We start from the raw sequence: 23,747 nt of genomic DNA on the forward strand, positions 1-23,747 counted from the left end.
TCATTCACAGCTTACAGTACTTTATTATGTATGACCCCCGACACTGATCACAATACCCAAATGTGTCCTCATGTTACTATGGAAAAATAGTTCTAGACTATTATCTAAAAAAAAAAAAAAAAAATCTTCCCAATGACAGCTTGGTATGTTGTGGGGAAAAAAAGCACTGTAGATGTAACAACCTATTTGATACATTTTTCAGAATTCTGCGGTAGAGATAAATATGAGAAGCTTTAACTGAATTTATCTTGTGATGCTGACACTTGCAGCAGAGAAGAAACTGGAATTCCATACACATAGCCATGCCTGGGGTCACTGCATCCCATCTACCACTGAGACAAAGTGCAAAGATTGATATCAAGCATTACACACTCCCCAGCTATTCCCCTTTCTTTGTTAGTGAATATTGTGTGCTGAAACTCATTAAACTAAACTTTTAACAGCATTTGGAAAAGAAGTATGTTGCTTGTGTTCTCTGCACATAGGGAGTATTATTTACCTTTGTTTCAGTGTGACTTAGACATGCACTCAGTGTCTCTGCCAACAAAGGCTTTCATCCTTTACCAGCTTAGCAAGGAGCAATATCCAGTTTCAGTCTCAGATCTAGACCATGATCATTCCTACCTTTTTTTGTCTTTTTTTTTTTTTTTTGGTCTTTTTTTCTATCAGGACCCAGCTGGTATAAATAGAAAGGACCCAGATTTGGGACTCAAAAGTACTGGGTTCAAATTCTATATGCTATTGTTACTTTGGACATGTCTCTTTTCTAAAACTCCCACAGGGCACTTTGTGTTAACAGGTGAATGGGGCCACACAGTGTCATTAAATGAGAGCACCATTCTTATCAGCATTATACTCCTTTACTGTTAAAACTACTGAAGTGGCATAGGGCGATTTGAGGATGCTTACTAAAAAAAAAAAAAAAATCGATAATTCAGTACTGAAAATTATTTGGATCTCTTCTAATTAATATCCTCTGCACATAGTCATTCATTTCCTCTCTTTTTGCAGATTAGTGGTTTTGGATTTCCACAACTTGATCCTTTTTCTTTTTAGCCTTCTTTCTCCCCTCTCTTCTTTTTTTTTTTTTTTTTAGAAGATTTTATTTATTTATTTGACAGAGAGAGAGGCCATGAGAGAGGGAACACAAGGAGGGGGAGTGGTAGAGGGAGAAGCAGGCTTCCCACCGAGCAGGGAGCCCGATGCGGGGCTCGATCCCAGGACCCAGGGATCATGACCTGAGCCGAAGGCAGACGCTTAACGACTGAGCCACCCAGGCGCCCCTCTCCCCCATCTTCTTACATTGTCTGGATGGATGCAGCTTTGACCGTCATTCTACATCATACCATAAATATAAAAATCAAAATTTATTGAAATGTTTTTCTCTGTTAATACTAATACTATAGCTTCTCCCCTTCCTCGTAAGCTATGAATCCCGTTTGCTTTGTGGCTGGTAGGCTGTGCTCCTTTGGGCTCTCTCAGCAATCTGGCTGTGTGTGGTCCATTGGGTATCACTCCCCAGCTCTGATCATCCGACCTCAGCTTCTCTCAACTTCCATGCTCCCGGCACCTCTCCTCTGGTTACAAGGCCTTTCCCATTCAACTCTCTGAGAAGTTTCTAGTCTCTTTCTTCTACTAGGATATGGCAACATCAGCTCTTCCTGTAAGATTTCCTGTTTCTGGCTAGCTATGCATCTCCTTTTTCTGCTCCACAGCCTCCATATAAAGGGTGAAGATCACTTTAGACCAAGCTGCCCACTATTTATAAAAGCACTAGAGGTTTAAATGTGATCATCTGAGTAGATGGTGTCACTGCAAAATGTGTTTCCTTTCGGGCAACAGCACCTGAGCATGAGCCTAAATTCTCAGTCTCTCTTTCTCCCCCACCTCTCACCACCCTTCACAGCAGCTTGACTGAATACGGTGTTTATTTTTAAAAAGGCAACAAAATACTGATGAGAGATCAACATAATGAGAGGACAGATAAGCAAGCTGGATTGTGACATATTCCAGCAGCATTTCTATCAACAAAGAAAACAAATCAAACTGCAACAAATAATTCTCTGCAAGAATGTTCAGACTTCCAAGTGGATCTCTGAATGGTAAAGCATACAAATCAGGCCAAGTTTTTAGCATTCCACCCCACTACCTTTTTCTCTTGTAGACACATACTTGTCACAAACTGAATAGAAATATCCCTGTTCCTATTCCAGGAAACCTGGCTTAATAGTTCCTATGAAAATCAATAGGTTTCAATGACAGAATGCTTGAAGAAGTTTCACTTCACTTGACACAGCTTGTTATCTGCAAGCTACTTTCCTTAATGTGTTCTGGGACATCAATTGGGCCCAAAAAGTCTATTTGAGCTACTGATTTATATTCTCCTTTCCATCACTGACCAAAGGTGACCTTGACTTCACTTTTACAGCACATCCATGAGTGGTTAAAAGTGGCTATGGCAACATTTAATAGATGCATATCTTTAACCCAGATGGACCCCAGACATCTCTCTTACATACATCACAGCAAATGAAAAATGAATGGCCCATGGTCAGTTTTCTGTGTTCCCAGAGGCTAGGGAGAAAGAGACTAGAGCAGATAATCCTCAGTTTACCCATTGGGATAAATGGTATTATCTCTATTTTAGAATGGAGGAACCTAGAAATGTCCCCTAATGGAGATGATCCGAAGATTCACCTACCAAGAATTTGGGAGAAGGCCTGTGTATATTCTGTAACTTAATCTAGAACAACCTTTCAAATTCTCCTGCAAATCATAGTTATACACTCAAAGAGTTAACTCATAAGAATATAAGGAAAAATGAATAGATATTAAATACTAAATCATAGAATGATTAGCAAATCACAATGGGTGTTTCTTCAACTAATTGAGAAGAAGATAAAAGGCCTTTTTCATCCTTTAGCATTTATGGAAATTCATAAAAGTCAAAGGCATTTTCTAGTAAATTATTCAACAAAAATCCTTACAGAAATTGATAGGTAACTTTACATTCTAATAACTAAAATATGACAAAATTTAGACCTGAAACAGCTTCTACACTGTGGATCTATCACACTGCTCCAACGCGAAGAACCAGAATAGAGCCATGAGGTTGAAAGCGTTCTAAAACTAGCAATCATGAGCATCTAAGATTTGTTTCTGTAGGAGGTCACAGGATCAGAAATTTTTATTTAGCGCCACATTAAATTTGATTGATAATGGTAGCAAAATATATACCCATTTTTAGCATAGATTTCAAAAGCACTCTAAAAACAATATAATTAATCTTATTCATACAGAATGGCACAGTGTGTCGGGTGCTGCTTACTGCTCAGTTTTAAATGAAGCTAATGAGGACATCAGAATTGCATAGAATGAACTGGGTACTATCATAACATAAAGTGTCTGTGTGGACCCTTTATAATTAATAATAAGAATAATGTTCCCGTTTATAACAAGCTTCCTGGGTATTGAGAAACATTTTACACAAATTATCTCACTTTAAATCTTTACTAGGACACCATGAGCTAGATGTTCTTAAAGACATTTTACAGATGAAGAAACTAAGATGGAGAGACTTATACAATTTGTTGTAAAGCCACACAAGTAGTAAGCGGCGGAAGTGATTCTGAACTCCATCTGTCTGGCTCCAGAGCCCATAATCTCACCCCACAGCTGCGCAGCCATTAAGGAGAGTCAGAATACCTATACGTGCTGAACTGGCACGCTGAGATTGGCTCTCAGACTCACAAATTCTGAATTTGCATACCGAGATTAATTCTTAAGACTCAGTACTGGGTATTTCATGAACGGGCATGGATTTTAGAGTAAGCTGAATGCAATCTCTTCTAAGAGCTGAGCCACATAGCTAAAAATTCCATCTCAATTCTAGAATTGAAATATTTGTCTCCAAAATTCCAGGGACACTATAAATGATTAGTGAGCATAATTCTCTTGAATCCCAATCAGTTCTTCCTCAATAGGAGCCATACTGATAGGGCTGAAGTGTGATTATTTAGATACACCCTGAAGTATGTACTCCTCAGGAAGAAAGGTAAAAGCAGGTGACTAACTCCAGAACTAGTAACTACATGATCGCCGTGCCATTCTTCAAAAGTTGTGATCCCATTTAACTCAGCAAAATTCAGTCCAAACTGAAGCTTCCATCTGCTTAATTTGTTCAAACTCTGACACTTTCTTGAATCTGTTTTTCCCATTTTGCTCAGTTTTAAGTTCAGCATGTTCAAAACCCACGTTATATCAGTAAAAAGGTTCCGTCTTCGCAGTTGTGCCAGGCCGGTGCGGCCAGAGTGGCAACGGCAGAAGCCGCACCGCGTCCCGACGGCCGCGGCTGCGAGCCCGAGTGACGCGCTGCAGGCTGAGCAGCGGACTGAAGGGCAGATTGCCGAAGTCAAGGATGGTGATGGAACTACAACAACAAAGGGACTGGGAACTGTGATGAGGTCTCTGGGGCAGAATCCCCAGCAGCAGAGTTACAGGATGTGACTAATGAAGATGATGATGGTATCGGCACAACTGACTTCCCGGAACTTCTGACAATGATGGTAAGAAAAACGAAAGACACAGACAATGAAGAAGAAATTAGAGAAGCATTCCGTGTGTTTGATTAGGATGGCAATGGCTGTATTAGGGCAGCAGAACTTTGCCACATGGTGACAAACATGGGAGAGAAGTTAACGGATGAAGAGGTTGATGAAATCATCAGGGAAGCAGATATGGATGGTGACAGCCAAGTAAACTATGAAAGGTTTGTACAAAAGATGACAGCAAAGTGAAGACGCTGTAGAGAATGTGTTCAGTTTATTTGCCTTTTCTCTGTTTGTAACTTATCTGTAAAAGGTTTCCCCCGGCTGTCAAAAAATACACGTGTAGTAATTAGAACTTCATTCCTCCATGTTTTCTTCCCTTATCTTACTGTTATTGTCCTGAAACCTTATTTTAGAAAATTGATCAAGTAACATGTTGCATGTGGCTTACTCTGGGTGTATCTAAGCCCTTCTGCACATCTGAACTTAGATAGAGTTGGTCAAATGAGGAAACATCTGGGTTATGCCTTTTTTTTTTTTTTTTTAAAGATTTCATCCATCCATTTGACAGAGACAGAGATAGCCAGCGAGAGAGGGAACACAAGCAGGGGGAGTGGGAGAGGAAGAAGCAGGCCCACAGCGGAGGAGCCTGATGTGGGGCTCGATCCCGCAATGCCGGGATCACGCCCTGAGCCGAAGGCAGACGCCCAACCGCTGTGCCACCCAGGCGCCCCTGGGTTATGCCTTTTTAACTAGTTTTCTTTGGGAACTGTCAGCATGTTGTTAAGTGTGGCGTTGTAACTCTGCGTGGACTATGGACAGTCAACAATGTGCGCTTAAAAGTTGCACTATTGCAAAACGGGTGATTATCCAGGTATGCATACACTAGTTTTTTGTACTGCTGGTCCTGTACCAGAAGCATTGTCTCTTATCGTTACTTGCTTTTAAACTTTGTTTTAGCCACTTAAAGAAAATCTGCTTAAGGCACAGTTTGCCTCAAATCCATTCCAAGCTGTATATTTGTTTTCCAATAAAAAAAATTACAATTTACCGCCCCCCCAAAAGTTTCCGTCTTCTAAATCACGGGTTGTCCTAATAGCTGAGTCTGTTACAACCCTTTAATGCCCCCAAGTTGTTTATCTGAGGAAGTAGCTTAGTAAGTCCTTTTCCCTACTTCACTTTCTTTTAAATATCACATGAAATGAAGAGGATAAAGGGCCCATGAAGGAAGGAAAAAAAAGTTAGCCTTGTTCCCCTCTCCCTTGATTCATGTTCACGGTACAAGTTCCACTGATATCTGCCAGTCACTTAGCTCGTATATGTAAGGCGATAAAGAATGTACAGGACACCAAAATGACACTGCCTGTGAGTCTGTACTTGTTTCAAAATTAAAGTTACAAAACACACCACCTTTTTCCTGAGAGGAGAGTGTGGATGCCACTCCAAGTACGAGGACCATGAATACTAGTGGAAAAAAATTAAACAAATACGTGATTACGAAAGCCTTTCATTTTCCTCTCTTGTTTACTTTTACTGTCCTCAAAGCTTCATCTTTATTAATGACACAATGAGATGAACAGATATTGCTTCTGGAAACGTCCAGGTTTTTCAGTAGGGTTAAGTCGGTTCAACTATTTTCTGGCACTTCAATACATCTATAAATAGAGAGAGTCACTGGTGTTTATCATAACATTTAGAAACTGCAAGATTTTGAAATGCTGTTTGAATGCCCAGAAGAAACGCTAAGTTATGATAAACAGGATGTCAGTGTTGAAGTAGGTTTTAACCCACATTTTTGGTTACGAGAATTTTCATATATACTGAAACGTTGAAATACCAGCATGGATGCTAGTATATTGTCCTATATTTAATAATTGTTGATTTTTGCCATATTTTCTTTCTCTCCTCATATGTACACACACATGCACATACTTTTTTGTTGCTTAACTATCTGAAAGTAAGTTGCAGGCATTATAACGTTGGTTAATATGTATTTTAATGTATACTAATTCTATGAAATGTAGTTATCTATATATAAAGTACATTGTATTATATCATATATAAAATATATGACAATTAAAAATATTTTTAATTACACATTAATTTCCCATAAAGATATGTTATTAGTCAAAATACTCAATTGTCTAAACATGACAATTTGTGTTTCTTATCAGTATTAACTCTGTCCTGTACCTGACGACCAAAGAGATATGGATTTCTCCATACGGGCTGGTGCTTTAGTCTGTCTTCCTACGGGTAAATTAGAGTCATTGTCTATCACCCAGACATGTGAGTGCCTAATGGATTCTCAGTGACGAACTGGGAGTAAGTCTCTTATTGCCAATGTAAACTAAATCCTTCCTCAAATATCAAGTATGAGAAAGGTACATAATATTGCCACAGAATAAAATTTGGGTAAACTATCTTGAAAAAGTATTTAAAAAGAGCCTGGGAAACAGGATTATTGTTATCAAATAACTGACTGTAAAAAGAGATGGGAAATCTTTCTTGGACTTAAAGATGTTCATATATGAATTTAATCACCTATAAACCGGATGAGTTTTCTTAGGTTTATTAACTTTCTTGAATGTGACATAAGTTTCACTCATCTTCAGATAAAATATTGAATGGCATATTATGAAATTCACCTTGGAAGTCGTGTCTTATAGATAGTATTATGGGTAGAACTGTGTCTCTTCAAAAAAGATATGTTGAAGTCCTAACCAGCAGTACTTTTGAAAGTGACCTGATTTGGAAATTGAGTTGTTGTAGATATAAGTTCATTTAAGATGAGGTCATAGTAGAGTAGGGTCAGCCCCTAATCCAATAGGAATGGTGTCGTTCTAAGAAGAGGAAAATCTGGACACAGACAATGCACAGAGGGGAGATGAAATGCAGACACATAGGGAGAAGGTGGCCACATGACAATGGAGGCAGAGATTAGAGTGATACATCTGCAAGGCAAGCTTCTGTCACCAGGAGCTAGGAGACAGGCATGGAACAAGGTCTCCCTGAGCACTCCCAGGAAGAATCAACCCTGCCAAAACCTTGATTTCAGACTTCTGGCTTCAGAACTGTAAGAGAATTAATCTCTATTGTTTTAAGCCTCCTAGTTTGTGGTATTTTATTACACCAAACCCAGGAAATTCTCAGAGATAGATGATAATAGAGGACAGAAAGATAGATAGATAGATAGATAGATAGATAGATAGATAGATAGATAGATAGATAGACAGACAGGCAATCTTTCAGACCTTTTAGGTTTAGGTCTAGTCATAAAATGAGGACTTGAATTATCCCGTTAGGTATATAGTGTCCCAAAGTTATTAGTTGAACCTTGTAAAATTGCCATTTTTGTAGGTAAAAAAAAATGATTTAAGAGAGGCAGTTTTATGTGGCTCAATCTAATAAATAGATTGCATAAATAATTCAATTTCTAAAGTCCCCTTTACCCTGAAAGAGCAGATCTTTAACTGAATTCACTAGGAAAATACTTTGTTTTCCTTGCATTGCTTTTCTTCTGTAAAGAGATTCGTAGGCTTCATTCATTTCATTTAGATAAGGAAGTTCCGTCTTCATGAACTGTATGAAATCAAACACTGGAGGCAATTGCTTTTTGAGACTTTGTCTCCTCTTTCTCTCATTTACACATCTCTGTGCATGGTTTATTCTGGAGACAATGCTGGAGATTCCGTCCAATTCACGTTCAAAGCTTGGGTTTCTCCAGGGGATTTTCTCTCATCCCATTTGGCCCAGCAGTAACTGTGTTTGACAACATCTGCCTTACCGCACCGCTCTGCAGCTCCATCTGACACTTGGTTCCTGTCCACGTTTTCTTCCCGCCTGTCTTCTGAGGAAGATGTTTCCATAACAGAGGTGGAGAAGAGAAAACGGCAAGGGCAAACCAGAGCTTTACATTCCCAATGAATGAGTCACAAACCCACCAAATGTCTTCACCTGCCTCTTATTCCAATTCAACCAAAGATTTTTGACAGAAACCAGTATTTTCTAAACCAGCCCTTTGTCCTTTGGGATTCTGAGCATTCATATGCCATTTCTGAGTGTTTCTTCTCCTAGACATTCGTTCAGCTAGTCCCTTTCAAAGTTTCTCAACTATGAAAACAAAACAACCACTCACAAATTTTACTGATAATTTTTTTAACCAGCAAGAAACAATACAATCAAGTCCAAAAACATCTCTTGTGTGACCACTGCTAAAGCATGCCAACTTATTTTCATAAAAAGTAGATATTTACTTGGAAGTTCCATTTCATTAAATTTTAATAATTCTTAGTTCCAATAAAAGTTACGACTATCAGAAACTGATTTAAGAGAAAATTCCAAACCTTATCAATCAAAAGATTCCTCTACATTCTGGAGTAACTTAAATCATTGCCTATAACCAAATAAGAAATACAGAATATAGGATTTATAGTAGCAACTGTCACTTAAATTATTAAATTATTCTTCAATTAAACTGTCTTTGTTAGTTTGTTCTGGCTTTAAATTTTAACAGATTGTTTCAAAATGTCATTCTACTTCTACTCAGTTGAAAACCCCATGCCATTATTCTATTCTTCATTATATGAGATTCTAAAGTTTCCCTGTGCCAGACCATACATAAACAACTGGTGATATTAGAAAAAAAAAAAATCCCTTGGTTTAGAGAGGTATCATTTGATTTCAAAATTTATGATACTTCTCTTCTCAGCATACTTTACAGCTGGGTTTTGAGAAGTATATATATTTCACATCTGTGTTCACATAGAATTTGAGAAAGGAAGAATGTGCTATCAAAGAATACGTGGTGTTCTGTGGTTTTATAAAGGGAAACCGTTTCAAGGCAGAGAGTAGCACTGCACTGCAGAGACACACACTCTCTGGCATTCAGGGACTGCCGTCAATGCTGGTGTTAGATGCTGCCATTTCTATCGTGGACTCTCACCTGCTGCACTTCTTACTCATTGGAGACGAGCCTGAGTAACTTTGCCCCCTCGCCTCACCTACGAGTATATGGCAAAAAGAAGCAATATGAAAACCCAATCCTTCCTTCTTGTTCAAATAGAGACTTCTTAAATGAGCAGGCTCAGTCCTAGAAAGAACAGCATTTGTCTAGTTGCACTTCACTGAAGCAAACCCAACATTTGAAAATCAAATTAGAAGCCGATGACTCCTTTCACAGGTACATCTATTTGTGTTTCATTTAGGTATTTTTTTAAATAGCAAGCGTGTCTAGTATATTAACCTGTGATTGGAAGTTCTGTATCTGTACACATATAAAGCTGAAAACATGACCGGTATACAAAGTACACCAGGTCTACCAGCCAGCTCTAAATGTTTCTTCCTACCACACTTCTCCCCACAACCATATTCAGTCCGAGATCCAGTCACTTTCAAAGAGTCACACAGTTTCCGTCAGAGAACAACCCATTTGGCTGCACTCTCAAACTCAATATTTAAGTGAGTTAGCTGCACACAGTTCTCTGGCCTCTTTGTCTTGTAAATCAGGGCTCCCGGCTTCTCCAGGTCACAGATCCCTTAGAGATGCTGTTATATAATGAAATAAACTTACTGTTTTCTTTAACACTTTGAGAGCATAAGGCTTCTGCGTCCCCTTCTGTTTGCATCTGTACACAATGGATGTAGCACCCCTTGAGGGGGAAAAAGACAAAAAGAAAATGTTATGCTCTGGACATGAAATCAAGGGGAAAGCTTGAAAATAAGTCTCTCCTGCAGTTACCCTCATAACTGACAAGTGTTTATAAGTTCTACTATAGGACCAGCCCAAACGTATTTTTTTTCTCAACTGAATACTGTTTGCTCAGAAAAATTCTAAGTTTTTCAGTCTGTTCTCTTCCTCCTGGCCCATCCCTAGCCAAGTAACATGCCCAGGGCTGCTGCATTTGGTAGGCTCTGAAATAACCTGGGTCCTCAGGTGAACATAGTTTTTGGGTGACATCCACCAAATTTCAGAGTCCCTGAACTTTCCTAAAGGTATGTGTCTGGATCAAGGAGAGGGTTTAAGTTCAGCACGGCGCTGTAAGGGTCAGGACAGCGAGCACTACTTGGCAAGGAACAGGGGACCTTCTGAATTTACACCAATTCATTTGGTGCCCTGGCATTCTCCCAGTGCCAACATTAGCCCCACAGAGATTCTGGCTCTTTCATCTTGGTGAACACTGCCACCATTTATTTACAAAATAATTATGTGAGATATCCAGGGGAAAATCTTATAGAAATGGTTAAAGATGTAGAGAGGAAAAATAGATCTACCTTTCTATAAAAAACTCAAAAGAAGTACAGAATGTTTTTTACCTGTATGGGGGAATGGCAAGAAGGGACTTAGTAGCTGTCTTCATACATGTGTGAGGTTACTAAAAGAAGAACATTAAAGAGCAGAGAGCGTGGTCCTGATGGTCCCTCTCCTCACACAACAGCAGGACAATGAAATAGAGACAAAAGAAGCCCACAGACCAAGCAGGCTTAAGTTACAACCTCAGAAAGAGAACTTTAGATAAATCTTAAAAAAAGATCAGTTGAAGTAAATCTGTCACACTTTGAAAATTAGGCCAAAGGAACTCTTATGACATATTCAATCCTGTGGTTCTGAAATTCTAAGTGAGCAGAAAAGAATTCTAAAATCAAACATATTCCTAGCTGCCCATTCGCAATCTGTTTTTAACAGTCAGGAGAAGACAGGAACTGGTGGTATATGTGCTAACAGAGAAAAAAAATTTCAATACATTTTTTATAAACTTTGGTAAGACATAACATATACACAAAGAAATAAAGAGTTTTAGAAATGGAATAAATGGAGGTAAATATAAAATTCAACTTTATTTTTAGTTGTCCAAAAGATATATCTAAAGCAAAACTACTGACAACGCATTGTGTTCATAGCATATGTAAAGGTAAAATGTATGCCAATAGCACAAAGAATGAGGGGAGAAATTGGGAAAATAATATTGGGTTCTTATACTACATGTTAAGCATTATGAGATTAGTTAACAGTAGACTTTGATTAAGTAAAGATTTATACTGTATAATCTAGGGCAATGAATAATTTAAAAAATCAATAATAAAAAAATTATGAAGCTAGAATAGAATAATCAAAAATGAAACGTGAGGGAGGAAGAAACAAAATAAAAGACTAAAAAATAAAATAGCTAAAAGTATGGTGGATTAATGTGATTAATCTGATCACATTCGTAATTACATTAAATATAAACTTTTATAAACACATTAATTAAAATAGAGATCATCAGATTGGATTGAAAAACCAAGATCAAATTATATGCTGCATACAATAAGACCATTTAAATATAAAGGCAAAAATAGGTTAAAAATAAAATTATAGAAAAGAGATACCATGTAAATACTAATGAAAAGAAAACAGAAATAACTATATCAATAACATGTCAACCAGACTTCAGAATAAGTATAAAGATACATTACTTAATTATGAAGGGGTCACTTTCCCAGAATGAGACGTAGCAAATGTAAATGTGTATGCGCCTAACAACAGCGCTTCAAAGTACATGAACCCAAAGCAACAGAACTGATAGGAGAAAAAGACAAATCCACAAACACAACTGGAGACTTCAACACACCCTCCCAGCGACTGACAGAACAAGTAGACGAATTGTTACCAAGGATAGAAGACATGAATATTATTAACTAAGCCAACCTAATTGATATTGAGAAAAAACTACAAAAAAATAGCAGAATATACATTTTCTTCTAAGTTAGAAGATTTACATCCAGACTTAGTATAAAGCTACAGTAATCAAGAGAGCAGTGCTGGAGAAAAAATAAACATGAAAAAAATGGAATGAAAAAAAGAATCCAGAAATAGTCCTAAACATATAGGGCCTGTTGGCAAAAAGGCGATTTGGTGGAGAAAGGGTATTCTTTCCAACTATAAATAGCGTTGGAACAACTGGATACCCATATGCAAAAAACAAACAAATAAGTAAAACAATACAGAACAAAACCTTTACTTAAACTCACACTGTACCAAAAAATTCTCAAAATGAATCACATATAAATATAAAACCTAGAAATCTAAAACTTGACCCAAAAAAATGGAAGAAAATTTTGTGATCTTCAGTTAAGCAATGATTTCTTACATACAGAACCAAATGCACAATGAATCAAAGAACAAATAAATAAATTGGACTTAATCTAAATTAAGAATGTCTGCTCTTTGAAATCCATGATAGGGAGAAAATTTTTACAAATCACATATCTGATAAGGCACTTGTATATAATTACAGAAACTCAAAACCCAACAATAAAAAATAATGGATTTAAAAATGAACTAAAGATTTGAACATATACTTCATCAAAGAAATATATCGATGGCAAAAAGCACAAAGAAAGAAGCTCCATGTCATTAGTCATTAGGGAAATGAAATTAAAACCACCACCAAATACAACTACATACTTAGTGGAATGCCTTAAAGAAACGAGAGAGGGAGAGAACCGTGGACTGGCCAGGACCGCAGAGCCAACACTCACACACTTTGGAGGGAAGGCAAAATGGTACAGCCACTCTGAAAAACAGCTTGGCACTTTCTTATAAAATTAAGAATACCATACAATCCATCCATCTCACTCTTAGGTATTTGCCCAAGTTAGATGAAAGCTATGTTCACTCACAAACGTGAAAACACAACTTTAGAGCAGTTTCTTAGTAATCATCAAACACTGCACACTCCAACATCCCTCAACTGAGAAACGGATTAACAATCTGTGACACATCCATATAGGGGATACAACCCAGAAATAAGGAGTGAACTAGGGTGCACACAACAACTTGGATGGTTCTCTAATACCCTAAGTGAAAGAAGCCAGGTTCAAAAGACAGTGTTACTCATTTACAGAATATTCTTGCAAAGACAAGACTATAGGGACAGAAAATAGATCAGTGCTCAGGGATGAGGGAGGGACTGACTACAAATGAGTATCAGAGAATTTTTTGGCAGGATGAAACTTGCATATTTTGCTTGTGGAGGTGTTTATACAACTATATACATTTGTTAAAATAGGTAGAAATGTATAATAAAATTTACTGTATGTAATTATACCTTGACAAAAATACAGTGAAAAACCTTTCCAAGAAAACCATATTGTTCAAAGGTAAGATTTTTTTAAAAATTACCAAAATGCAGCCTATAACATTCAACCTAGTCTATTTTTACTTAATAGTACCTGATGACATTTAAAAAAAAAGAAGAAAGGAAAAGAAAAAAAAAAAAGAAATACAAGGGAAAGTGATTTGCAGACACTGAAGAAAACTAAAGCTCTAATTTCCATTTTTATAACAATTGAAAAATTAATATACTCAAAATTCATGTAAATATATTAAATATCCTCTATTGCTTGATTTCCTTATCACATTAAATTACCTGTCAATAATTTCAGTATATAAATCATTGTCTTAGTAAAAGCCTTCCCAAAATTTTTAACAAAATACCTTCTTAACTGATCAACCTCAGGATACCCTTATGCTTTTAGAAATAACTTAAAAAATGTTTTTAAATTTTTTAATATTTTTGTATATGAGGAATCCACTAAGAGAGTCCAATTTTATTTTGCTAAGTAATGGACTTGTTAATATTAACAGATCTTTTAAATTTTTCCACATTCATTGAGTTATAATTGACACGTAACATTGTGTAAATTTAAGGTGTACAATGTAATGATTTGATATATGTATGTATTGCAAAACAGTACTACAGTAAGACTAGTTAACACATCTATCACCTCACATAGTTACAATTTTAGGAATAACTTTTTAGAGGATGAAAAGTTTAAGTTAAAAAAATAGAACAGCCAAATTAATTTATATGAAAATAACATTTCAGTAATTTCTCTAAAATATAACCCATGTTCTTTGCTGAAATAAAATAATTAGCTTAAAGAAACCATGTTTCAGCATGTTTATATAAAAATAAAAGTTATTTTACACATTAACAGTAAATTTTTAATACACAAAGGACATTTGTTATAATACTGTATCCACATTTCAAAATAGATCATATACAGAGAGAATCACCATAAAATTTTCTGATATAAAGGAAGCAAGGAGATTATAGTCGAGGATATTATATTCATGGAATTATTCAACAGGAAAAAAATAAGCCTCACTACTCACATCTATTCATTTACAATATATTCTTTAACAAAAAAGGCCAAGAAATAAATAAATTATTCCATTTAGAATCTTTTCTGGTATGATTTTGTTAAGAAAGAAAGTCAATATCCTTTTGGAGTCCGAGCTTGACTTCTACTTTCACATTGGTTTTCTTTAACAGAATTTTTTTTAAAAGGTATCTATTTGTTTGTTTGTTTTTGAGAGAGAGAGAGAGAGAGAGAGAGACAGAATGCCTACCCACGGGTGGGGGGACGCAGGGGAGGGAGAAGGAGAGAAAGAATCTCTAGCAGACTCCCCACTGATCGCAGAGCCCCACTTGAGCTTGATCTCATGACCCTGTGATCATGACCTCAGCTGAAATCAAAAGTCAGAGGCTTAATCGACCGAGTCACCCAGCTGCCCCTAAAAATTGTATTTTGAAGTAATCTCCACACCCAATGTGAGGCTCAAAGTCACAACCTCGACACCAAGAGTTGCACGCTCCACCAACCGAGCCACTCAGGAGCCCCTTTAACAGAAATTTTGGAAAAAAATATTTTTTAGCTCTAGCCTTGTCTAATATGGCTGGTTATTAAGAAACAAAGTTAAAGGCAAAAAGTTAAAAATGTAAACTACCATGTTCCATTGCAAAGAAAGATAAGAAAGTATTCAAACCCATAATGTGTTCATAAACACCATGTACATTATATGTACTTGATAATCATAATGCTATGTATATGCTATTATACACACACTATAGATATATTATATATATATAATGTATCATACACACATTATATATATTATATATAATATATACATATATAATATATAATGTATCACACACATTATATATATAATATATACGTATATAATATATAATGTATCATGCACACATTACATATATATTATATATATAATATATGCATATATAATATATAATGTATCATACTCACACACATTATTGCCCCTGTAAAGCTGTTAAGAAGCTTGATATTGGTACCCAGGTGCATGTCAAACTTGAGATGTGGGGAAAAGCTCCAGATACAATATTTATGTATTTGTCTGAGAACACTTCAAGTACAGAGCCCCTTGCTCCTACCTTTAGGAGTACTTAGTACAGAACAGGGGGCTTGTATCTTGTAATTCACGTGTACACGCTCCTCATAGCCAACACTGTCAGCTGGATTCACATTAATGTTTTAGGGAATTAGGATGAAAATGCATAATGTTAAGGTAATTTAGAATTACGGGCATTCTTCCATTAAGAGGCTAACAATCAGTAATTGGCTTTCTGGGGAACTGGGACATTTGTGATTTGGGGGTTGAAGTAATAGAGCTTGGCTTCACTTGCCATCAAACCTACAACTTGCTCTTTGGATACAAGAGAACTTCAGATACAGACTCTCTTAAAACACAGAAGTCTGGAAGGACTGATGACTGCTCTGTTGCTTGGCCCCAGGTATGTCTCTGTAATGATATGCTTCATAGCCACGGAAAATTGTCTCTGCTAAGTGTATTAAGCCTCATAAGTTATGAAACAGTTTCATTTTTTTTTAATGGGAAGGGTCTTGAAATGGTCAAAGAATCTTATTATCTTTCTCTAACATTGAAGGTGCTTGGTTAACGAATAGAGTTATGTCAAAATATTAATCACTTTTTTAAACATTTCGATGCATTTATTTCTTGGTTTGTTTTGTTTTGCACCTGATTTTTAAAATTTTTTATTTTCAATATGTGTATGTGCTTGCAGGAAAGCTCCTCCTAATGCTCATTATGGAAAGGTTTAAGAACAAGGCTGTAATTCATACGAACTGTCAATCATATGCTGAAAACATAATGTGCACAACTCTATACGGCATTGTATTTCTTCTACGTGATTGACTTGCTATTATTTAACAAGCCTATTCTTTTCATTGATTTTTTTTTTTAGATTAGATGAATTGTTAAAGAAGACTGGTTATAACCTCAAAATGGATTCTTCCTGGGGGTGAAAGTAGAGTCATATTCAGAAACAGGAGCCTGAAAAAAATCAAAGTCTCTAAATGTTTAATGTCAGCACACATCCTGCCCTGTTCCAGTGACAGTTTTTCATTGTTTCATTCTCCCTCCCTGTCAGTTGCAACTCCTCAGTGTTCTTCAAGACTTTAGTGTTTCAAGATGTGCTTTGGTCACCAACGACAAAAATAAAATCTGAACCTTAAACCAACAAAGAACAGGAAAAACTGCTGAAATGATTTAATTACTGATTTGGCATTTTCAATCCACAACTTGAAGAATGGCTAACCTTTAGAATTTAGAAAGTTGTTATTAGACCTGGAAGTTTTCCAAGTCAATTAAATTCCACAGTCCTAAAGTAAATCTCAAAAATTTCATGTCAAGGAATGACAGTAAACCCCAGATTTTAAGAAGTGCTCAAGGCCCAGGGTTTAATAAGATTGGGTTCAGCATTTCAGTCTATCCGTAACTACACTCTCCGTTCCCTGCTTGCTGAATCCTGCAGAGGTCAAGGGCAAGCACCCCACCTCAGGCATCAGGGTTATAACCCAGCTTCCTACGTGGGGACTTATATGGATCATAACTCTCCCTGACAGACTCGCACTTGTTGTTTCACCCTGATTCCCGCTTGCTCTATACCCACTCCTTTATGTCTAATTCTTGACCAATATACTCCCTTCTTCAAGATCTACACTGGCAAGTGCTTAACTCTTCAAACCATGAACGACTACACTCTCTGCTTGGTGAGCCTCCAGTTTCTCACAGCCCTGCTTCCCTAGTTAACAATTTCTTTTAGTTGCCTGACAGCACCTAGCTGTGACTTTGTTCCTACTCCAGGATCTCTGCAATGACTGGCTTAAATATGACTCCTTTTGTTTAAAAAATTTAACAAAGCCCCTGCCCTAAGAGAAAGTAAGTGCTTAAGAAGCTTTGGAATCCAAATGCTGCATTTTAGTACAATAAAGCAAACAAAAATAGTTTCAAAGTATCAGGTTGTCTTATACATTTGTTCTCAATCAGAAAGTAATGTAACAGTAAATACTGTGGACATAAAGGGTCTTAACACTCAGTCCTTCCCTTTGTTTGCTTTAAAATATTTACTCCCTCATATGTTAGCCATTAGAATCAATAAACCACACGCCTTACGAAGACTTTAAATTATTTTTCTTTTCTCTGAACTTCCTGTCAACCATTTCATGCTACCATACATTCTGAGGACCGCTATGGCTCTTCTTTTTTTCACCTTTCTCCTCCATTCCCAGACCCATTCCCTTCTATTCCATATCATCTACTATAATATATCTACTATATTTATATGTATCCATCTAATCCAACTTTTGTACCTTCACTTAGCTTAATGTACTATTGTTTTTGTATACTATTGGTCATATGTATTTTTTCCAATTTATTGAAATATGATTGACATATAACATTGTGTAACTTTAAGGTGTACGACCTGTTGGTGTGATACACTTACATACTGTGAAATGATTACCACACCAGGGTGAGTTTAACACTTCTATCACCTCACATAACTACCATTTCTTTTCGGTGGTGAGAATATTTAAGATTTACTCTCTTTGCAACTTTCAAGCACATAATATTGTTAAATACAATCACCATGCAGTACATTAGGTCCTCAGAACTCACTCATCTGATAACTGAAAGGTTGTACCCTCTGGCCAATATCTCCCCATTTCCCCCATCTGGCAACCACCATTCTACTCTATTCTAGGAGTTCAGCTATTTTTAGATACCACATTATCAGTGATATACATAATATGTATCTTTCTCTGACTTATTTCATTAGCATAATGCCCTCAAGGTCCATCTACGTTGTTGCAAATGGCAGGATGTCCTTCTCTCTTCATGGCTAAATACAGAAGTAAATAAATAAATAAACATCTTCTTTATCCATTCAGCTGTTGATGGGCACTTAGGTTTTGTTTCCATATCTTGGCGATTGTGACTAATGCTGCAGTGAACACGGGAGTGCATATTATCTCTTCAAGATCCTGATTTTGTTTCCTTTGTACACATACCTAGAAGTGGGATTGGTGGACCATATGGTAATTCTATTTTTAACTTTTCAAGGAACCTCATACTGTTTTCCACAGTTGCTACACCAATCTACATTCCCACCAACAGTGCATGAGGGTTCCCTTTCCTCCACATCCTTGCCAACACTTATCTTTTACCTTCCTGATGACAGCAATTCTAATAAGCACGAAGTGATGTCACATCGTGGCTTTGATTTGCATTTCCCGGATGATTAATGATGTTGAGCATCTTTTCATGTACCTATTAGCCATCTGGATGTCTTCTTTGGAAAAATGTCTATTCGGTTCCTCTGTTCATTTTTAAATTGGATTCTTTGTTTTTTGCCTTTTAATTCAAGTCATTAGTTCATTATTAATGATAAGGTTGGGTTCAAGTCATCCATATTGCTATTTGTTTCTTTTGTTCTTTGTGATTTTTTTCTATACTTTCCTTCTATCTTTTGGATTTAGTATTTTAGTATTTCCAGTATTATATTTTATACTTCTCTTGGCCTTTAGGGTATACCTCATTGTTTTATTTTTTTAAGGGTTGCTCTCAGGATTCCAGTATATATCCTTAACTTATCATAGTCCGCTCATAAGTCTGTTTAATACTGTAAAATATAAAAATCTCAACACAGTAACTCCATTTACCACCTTCCCTTTCTTCTCTATCCTTTGGGCTACTGTTGTCATACATTTTATTTCTACAATGATTTTACTTTGCTTCAAATGGTTAGATGTTTTAAAAGATATTAAAGGGAAGAATGAAAAAGAGTCTTTTACATTACCTACATTCACCTATTTCCAATGGTCTTCATTTCTTCCTACAAATCTGAATTTCCATCTGGCATTATTTTCCTTCAGTCAGTCCAAAGATCTTAGCATTACTGGTGGTTTGTGTGCTGACAATAGATTGCACAGTGTTCATTTATTTTAAAGTGTCTTTATTTTACTGTCATTTTTGAGAGATTTTTTTTCACTAGATGTAGAATTCTGGGTTGACAGGTTTTGTTTTGTTTTGTTTTGTTTTAGGACTTTAAAAGTGTTCCACTATCTTCTTTTTCTTTTTTTTTAAGATTTCTTTTGAGGGAGAAGGAGAGAGAGAGCTCACACAAGCGCGGAGAGGGACAGAGGCTGTGGGAGAGAATCTCAAGCAGACGCCACACTGAGCACAGAGCCTGGTGTGGGGCTCAATCTCACGACCCTGAGATCGTGACCTGAGTGAAAATCAAGAGTCAGACCCTTAACTGACTGAGCCACTCAGGTGCCCCATGGTTCACTATCTTCTAACTTCCATTTTTTTCCTGATGAGGTATTAGCCATAGTTTATATCATTGTTCCCTGTATATATCATGTCATCTTTGGTTGCTTTAAAGATTTTATCTTTAGGGGCACCTGGGTGGCACAGCGGTTAAGCGTCTGCCTTCGGCTCAGGGCGTGATCCCGGCGTTATGGGATCGAGCCCCACATCGGGATCCTCCGCTATGAGCCTGCTTCTTCCTCTCCCACTCCCCCTGCTTGTGTTCCCTCTCTTGCTGGCTGTCTCTATCTCTGTCAAATAAATAAATAAAATCTTTAAAAAAAAAAAAAGATTTTATCTTTACCTTTGGTTTCTGGCTTTTGGCTATGTGCCAAGGTTTTGTTTTCATTTATTATGCTTGCTACTCAATAAGCTTCTTGAATCTGCAATGTTCTTTACCGAATTAGGAAATAGTTCACCTACTGTTTCTCTAAACTTTTTTCTGCCCATTTTTTTCTCTCCTCTCCCTCTGGGACATGTACTGCATGTATAGTAGCCTTCTTGATATTTTCCCACGAATTACAGAGGCTCTGTTCCTTTTTACCAATTGTTATTCTGTTCTTCAAATTGGATCATTTTGATTGATTTGTCCTCAAGTTCACTGACCCCTTCTTCTGTAGCCTCCAATCCAGTCTTAAGCCAATGAATTTTTAATTCAATATAACGTACTTTCTAATTTGAAAATTTCCATTAGGCTCTTTTTTATAGTTTCCATTTCTGTGCTGAGATCCTCTGTATGTTTACTCATTACGCACTTATTTTATTTCATATTCCTGAATGTTTGTACCATAGTTGTTTTATACTCCTTATCTGCTTATTCCAACATCCGGGTCATCTCCAAAGTCTGTGTTATTGACTATTTTTCCCCCCTTGATTATAGATCCATATTCCTACTTCTTTAAATGTCTAGGTTGGTTTTTTTTTTTTTTTTGATTCTGTGATAGGCATTTTTAAATGATATGCACTAGGGAGTCTGGGTTACATCATCTTTTTTTTTAAGATTTATTTATTTATTTATTTATTTGAGAGAGTGCACACATGAATGGGGGCAGGGGAAGAGGGAGAGGGAAAGAGAGAATCTCAAGCAGACTCTGTGCCCAGCATGGAGCCCAATGTGGGGGTCGATCTCATGACCCCAAGATCATGACCCAAGCCAAAATCAAGAGTTGGATGCTTAACCAACTGAACCACTCAGGTGACCCTGTATTATCTTCTTTTTAAGAAGAGTTGCCTTTTTCAGTGGCAGGCAGTTGAACTGTGGATAAATCTTTTTAATCCTGTCCAGTTTGGTTTTATTTGTTGCTAGAGCAAACCTATTTGATTTTTGTTCTTGGTCCAATGTCATGGTCTTTGCTCTGGGGGTGTGGCCTATACTCCCAAGGTGTCACCCTGTTCAGATTTCAAACAAATATCTGAGGTGCTCAGCGAAGTCTCTCCACCTTGGCGTGGCCACAGATCCAATGTCTTCTAACAGTACATGCGTATCTTTCCTCTGATAGCTCTGTGGCTCCTGCTTAGTCTCACTGAACCTCACCATATATTAACCCCAGTTAGAGAACCATGGTGAATGTGGTACTCACCTTGTATTTCCCTTCTCTCAGGAACCGAAGTCCTATATGGCCCACTGTTCACTGCCTAAAAACAATTGTGCCATGCATTATGGTAATTTACGTAAGTGTAAGTGTAGTTCCTCTTACTCCATCATTGCCAGAGCAGAACACCTCCTACAGTCTTTAATTTTTGTCTATTTATCAACTTTGAATCAGACATTATTGTTGCAAAAAAGAAAAACTATATTTATTCTTTATGTATTTATTAATAGTGCATTACAAATGTTGACAAAGCATGTGATCGAAGGAGATTAGTGAGTGACAAGTCTATAAGAGAAGAATTAAGAAATTGCTTTTGGCATTCCAGGCAGCTTTCAAACATCAATAGCTTCTGTTATTGTTTCTGAAGAAGAAAGGAATTTTGAGGCATGAGATATAATTTTATTACGTCAAAACACTATGGCCAAGATTTTTTCCTGTTGAATAGATGATCAAATAGACATATTTTAGGACAAAATAACTAATCCATTTTAGATCACAGGCCTTGAGACTGCTCTAAAGGATCCATGTGGCTGGAAGCTGTACCAGATGGTCGCTACAGACAAGGAGGAGATTTCATCTCTCCCAGCTGTGACTTAGTCTGTCACTGGCATTTGGCAACATCTAGCATCTAACACTATGAAACTGTCAGGATTAGATATCAATACGATCACTCCTTCAACAAGTGGCTTAGCAGGGGCAGGGCTGGGAGCTTATTTAACACATAGATGTTTGACCTACAAAGGGTTTTAAAAAATGTTGAATGTCTTGCCAACATATAAATATTGAGGGATTTCTTTTAAAAAATTCAGATTTCCAGCTTCTCTTGAATCTGGCAACACTAATTTTTAAATTGTGTCTAGTAGTAGTTGATATGACCTAAGGAGCAAATGATTTTTAGAGAGGACCTGTGGTCCCTTAACAGCTTTATGCATTTATACCACTGCCCAGATCCTGTGGCACACATGTTCGCCTCTCCCGACCTAATGAACATTCAGGAAATAGGAATAGCTGGTAACCAGAGCAGATGAATGTTTAAAGGCTCCTTTCCAGAGATGTAGGTGGGATTATCAATTCCTAGAACATATTCTATTTCTCTGCTTTAAAATTCAGTTTAGTGGTTTAAAGTCCTCAATTATTATTCCAATTCACTGTATCAAAGTCACCATTGATTTTAAGAGGCAACATTATGCTATGATCACTAAAAAAAAAAAAAGAAAAGAAAAGAAAAAGAAGAGCTGTTTTTGTTTAACTGTGACAGCCCATGAATTGAAGAATGCATCTTGATGGCAGAGGTGTTGAAATGTGGAAAACTGTGCATTTTAATATCAATCAAAAATGGTAATTTCATATATGAATAGCACACACATGAACAGAATGCTTTCTAGTTTACAAATCAATTTCAGTCTCTTCATTATTTCCATCCTCACTGCCATTGTCTTTTAAATAGGCTCCAGGCCTCTAGTCTCATTCCCTTCAGTCCTCCTCCAGTCCACTAGCAGGACAATCTTTCTAGAACAGAAATCTGCCTGTCTGTCCTCTATGCTCACTATCCCTTTGACAGGGAGAAGGACCCAGTTTTCTCAGCACGTCACGTGAGATCGTTTGGCATCTGGTCCTTCTCTTTTCTGTTTTCACCTTCTCTTGCCCTCCCCTTTGTATTTAGCAAAACCAAATTCACCGAGTCTTGGTTTCAGTCACCTCTTCCAATTTTCTGGCTAACCAGATTTTAGTCGTTCTTTAATTCAGCACAATCATCACCTCTTATGGGATGCCTTCCATAGCACACATACTACATCTTTTCATTTCATTCTGGAGTCATTTGAAGCTAACATGGTCCACTTCTCTGCCTAATATTTGCCTTGTGATTTACCTGCATGCATGCCTGTCTAGACCAGAGCTTGCAAATGGCCATCTCATAAGTGGATTCCACCCTTCACAGATACGCTTTGCCTACAAAACGCTTAGACCATTTTTGTAATTAGATGTTTACCTTAAAAATACGGATATTTCACATTTTAAGAAAACCAAGCCTAGATACAAGAGACTAACATTCCTGGATAACCACAACCAGCTGAAGCTGGCAGAGACTGCCCCATCGAGACTAGACATGCTTTCTATAGTGTGTCAGGA

General features: G+C 37.0%; 1 protein-coding gene and 1 pseudogene across 1 annotated transcript in view; one reads left to right on the forward strand and one right to left on the reverse strand.

Annotated features, from left to right (window-relative positions):
• CAMK4 (calcium/calmodulin dependent protein kinase IV) overlaps positions 1 to 23,747 on the reverse strand; it is a 224,943-nt gene that overhangs the window by 113,640 nt on the left and 87,556 nt on the right. Inside the window, exon 2 of the mRNA XM_045777285.2 lies at positions 10,120 to 10,198. Coding sequence (XP_045633241.2) covers positions 10,120 to 10,198 — 79 coding nt within the window. The remainder of the gene's footprint in view (positions 1 to 10,119; positions 10,199 to 23,747) is intronic.
• Positions 4,459 to 4,796, forward strand: LOC123779314 (calmodulin pseudogene; annotated as a pseudogene).

Source organism: Ursus americanus, chromosome 5 (genome assembly GCF_024610735.1).
Source record: "Ursus americanus isolate L20-20 chromosome 5, mUrsAme1.1.p, whole genome shotgun sequence".
NCBI classification, from domain to species: Eukaryota; Metazoa; Chordata; class Mammalia; order Carnivora; family Ursidae; genus Ursus; species Ursus americanus.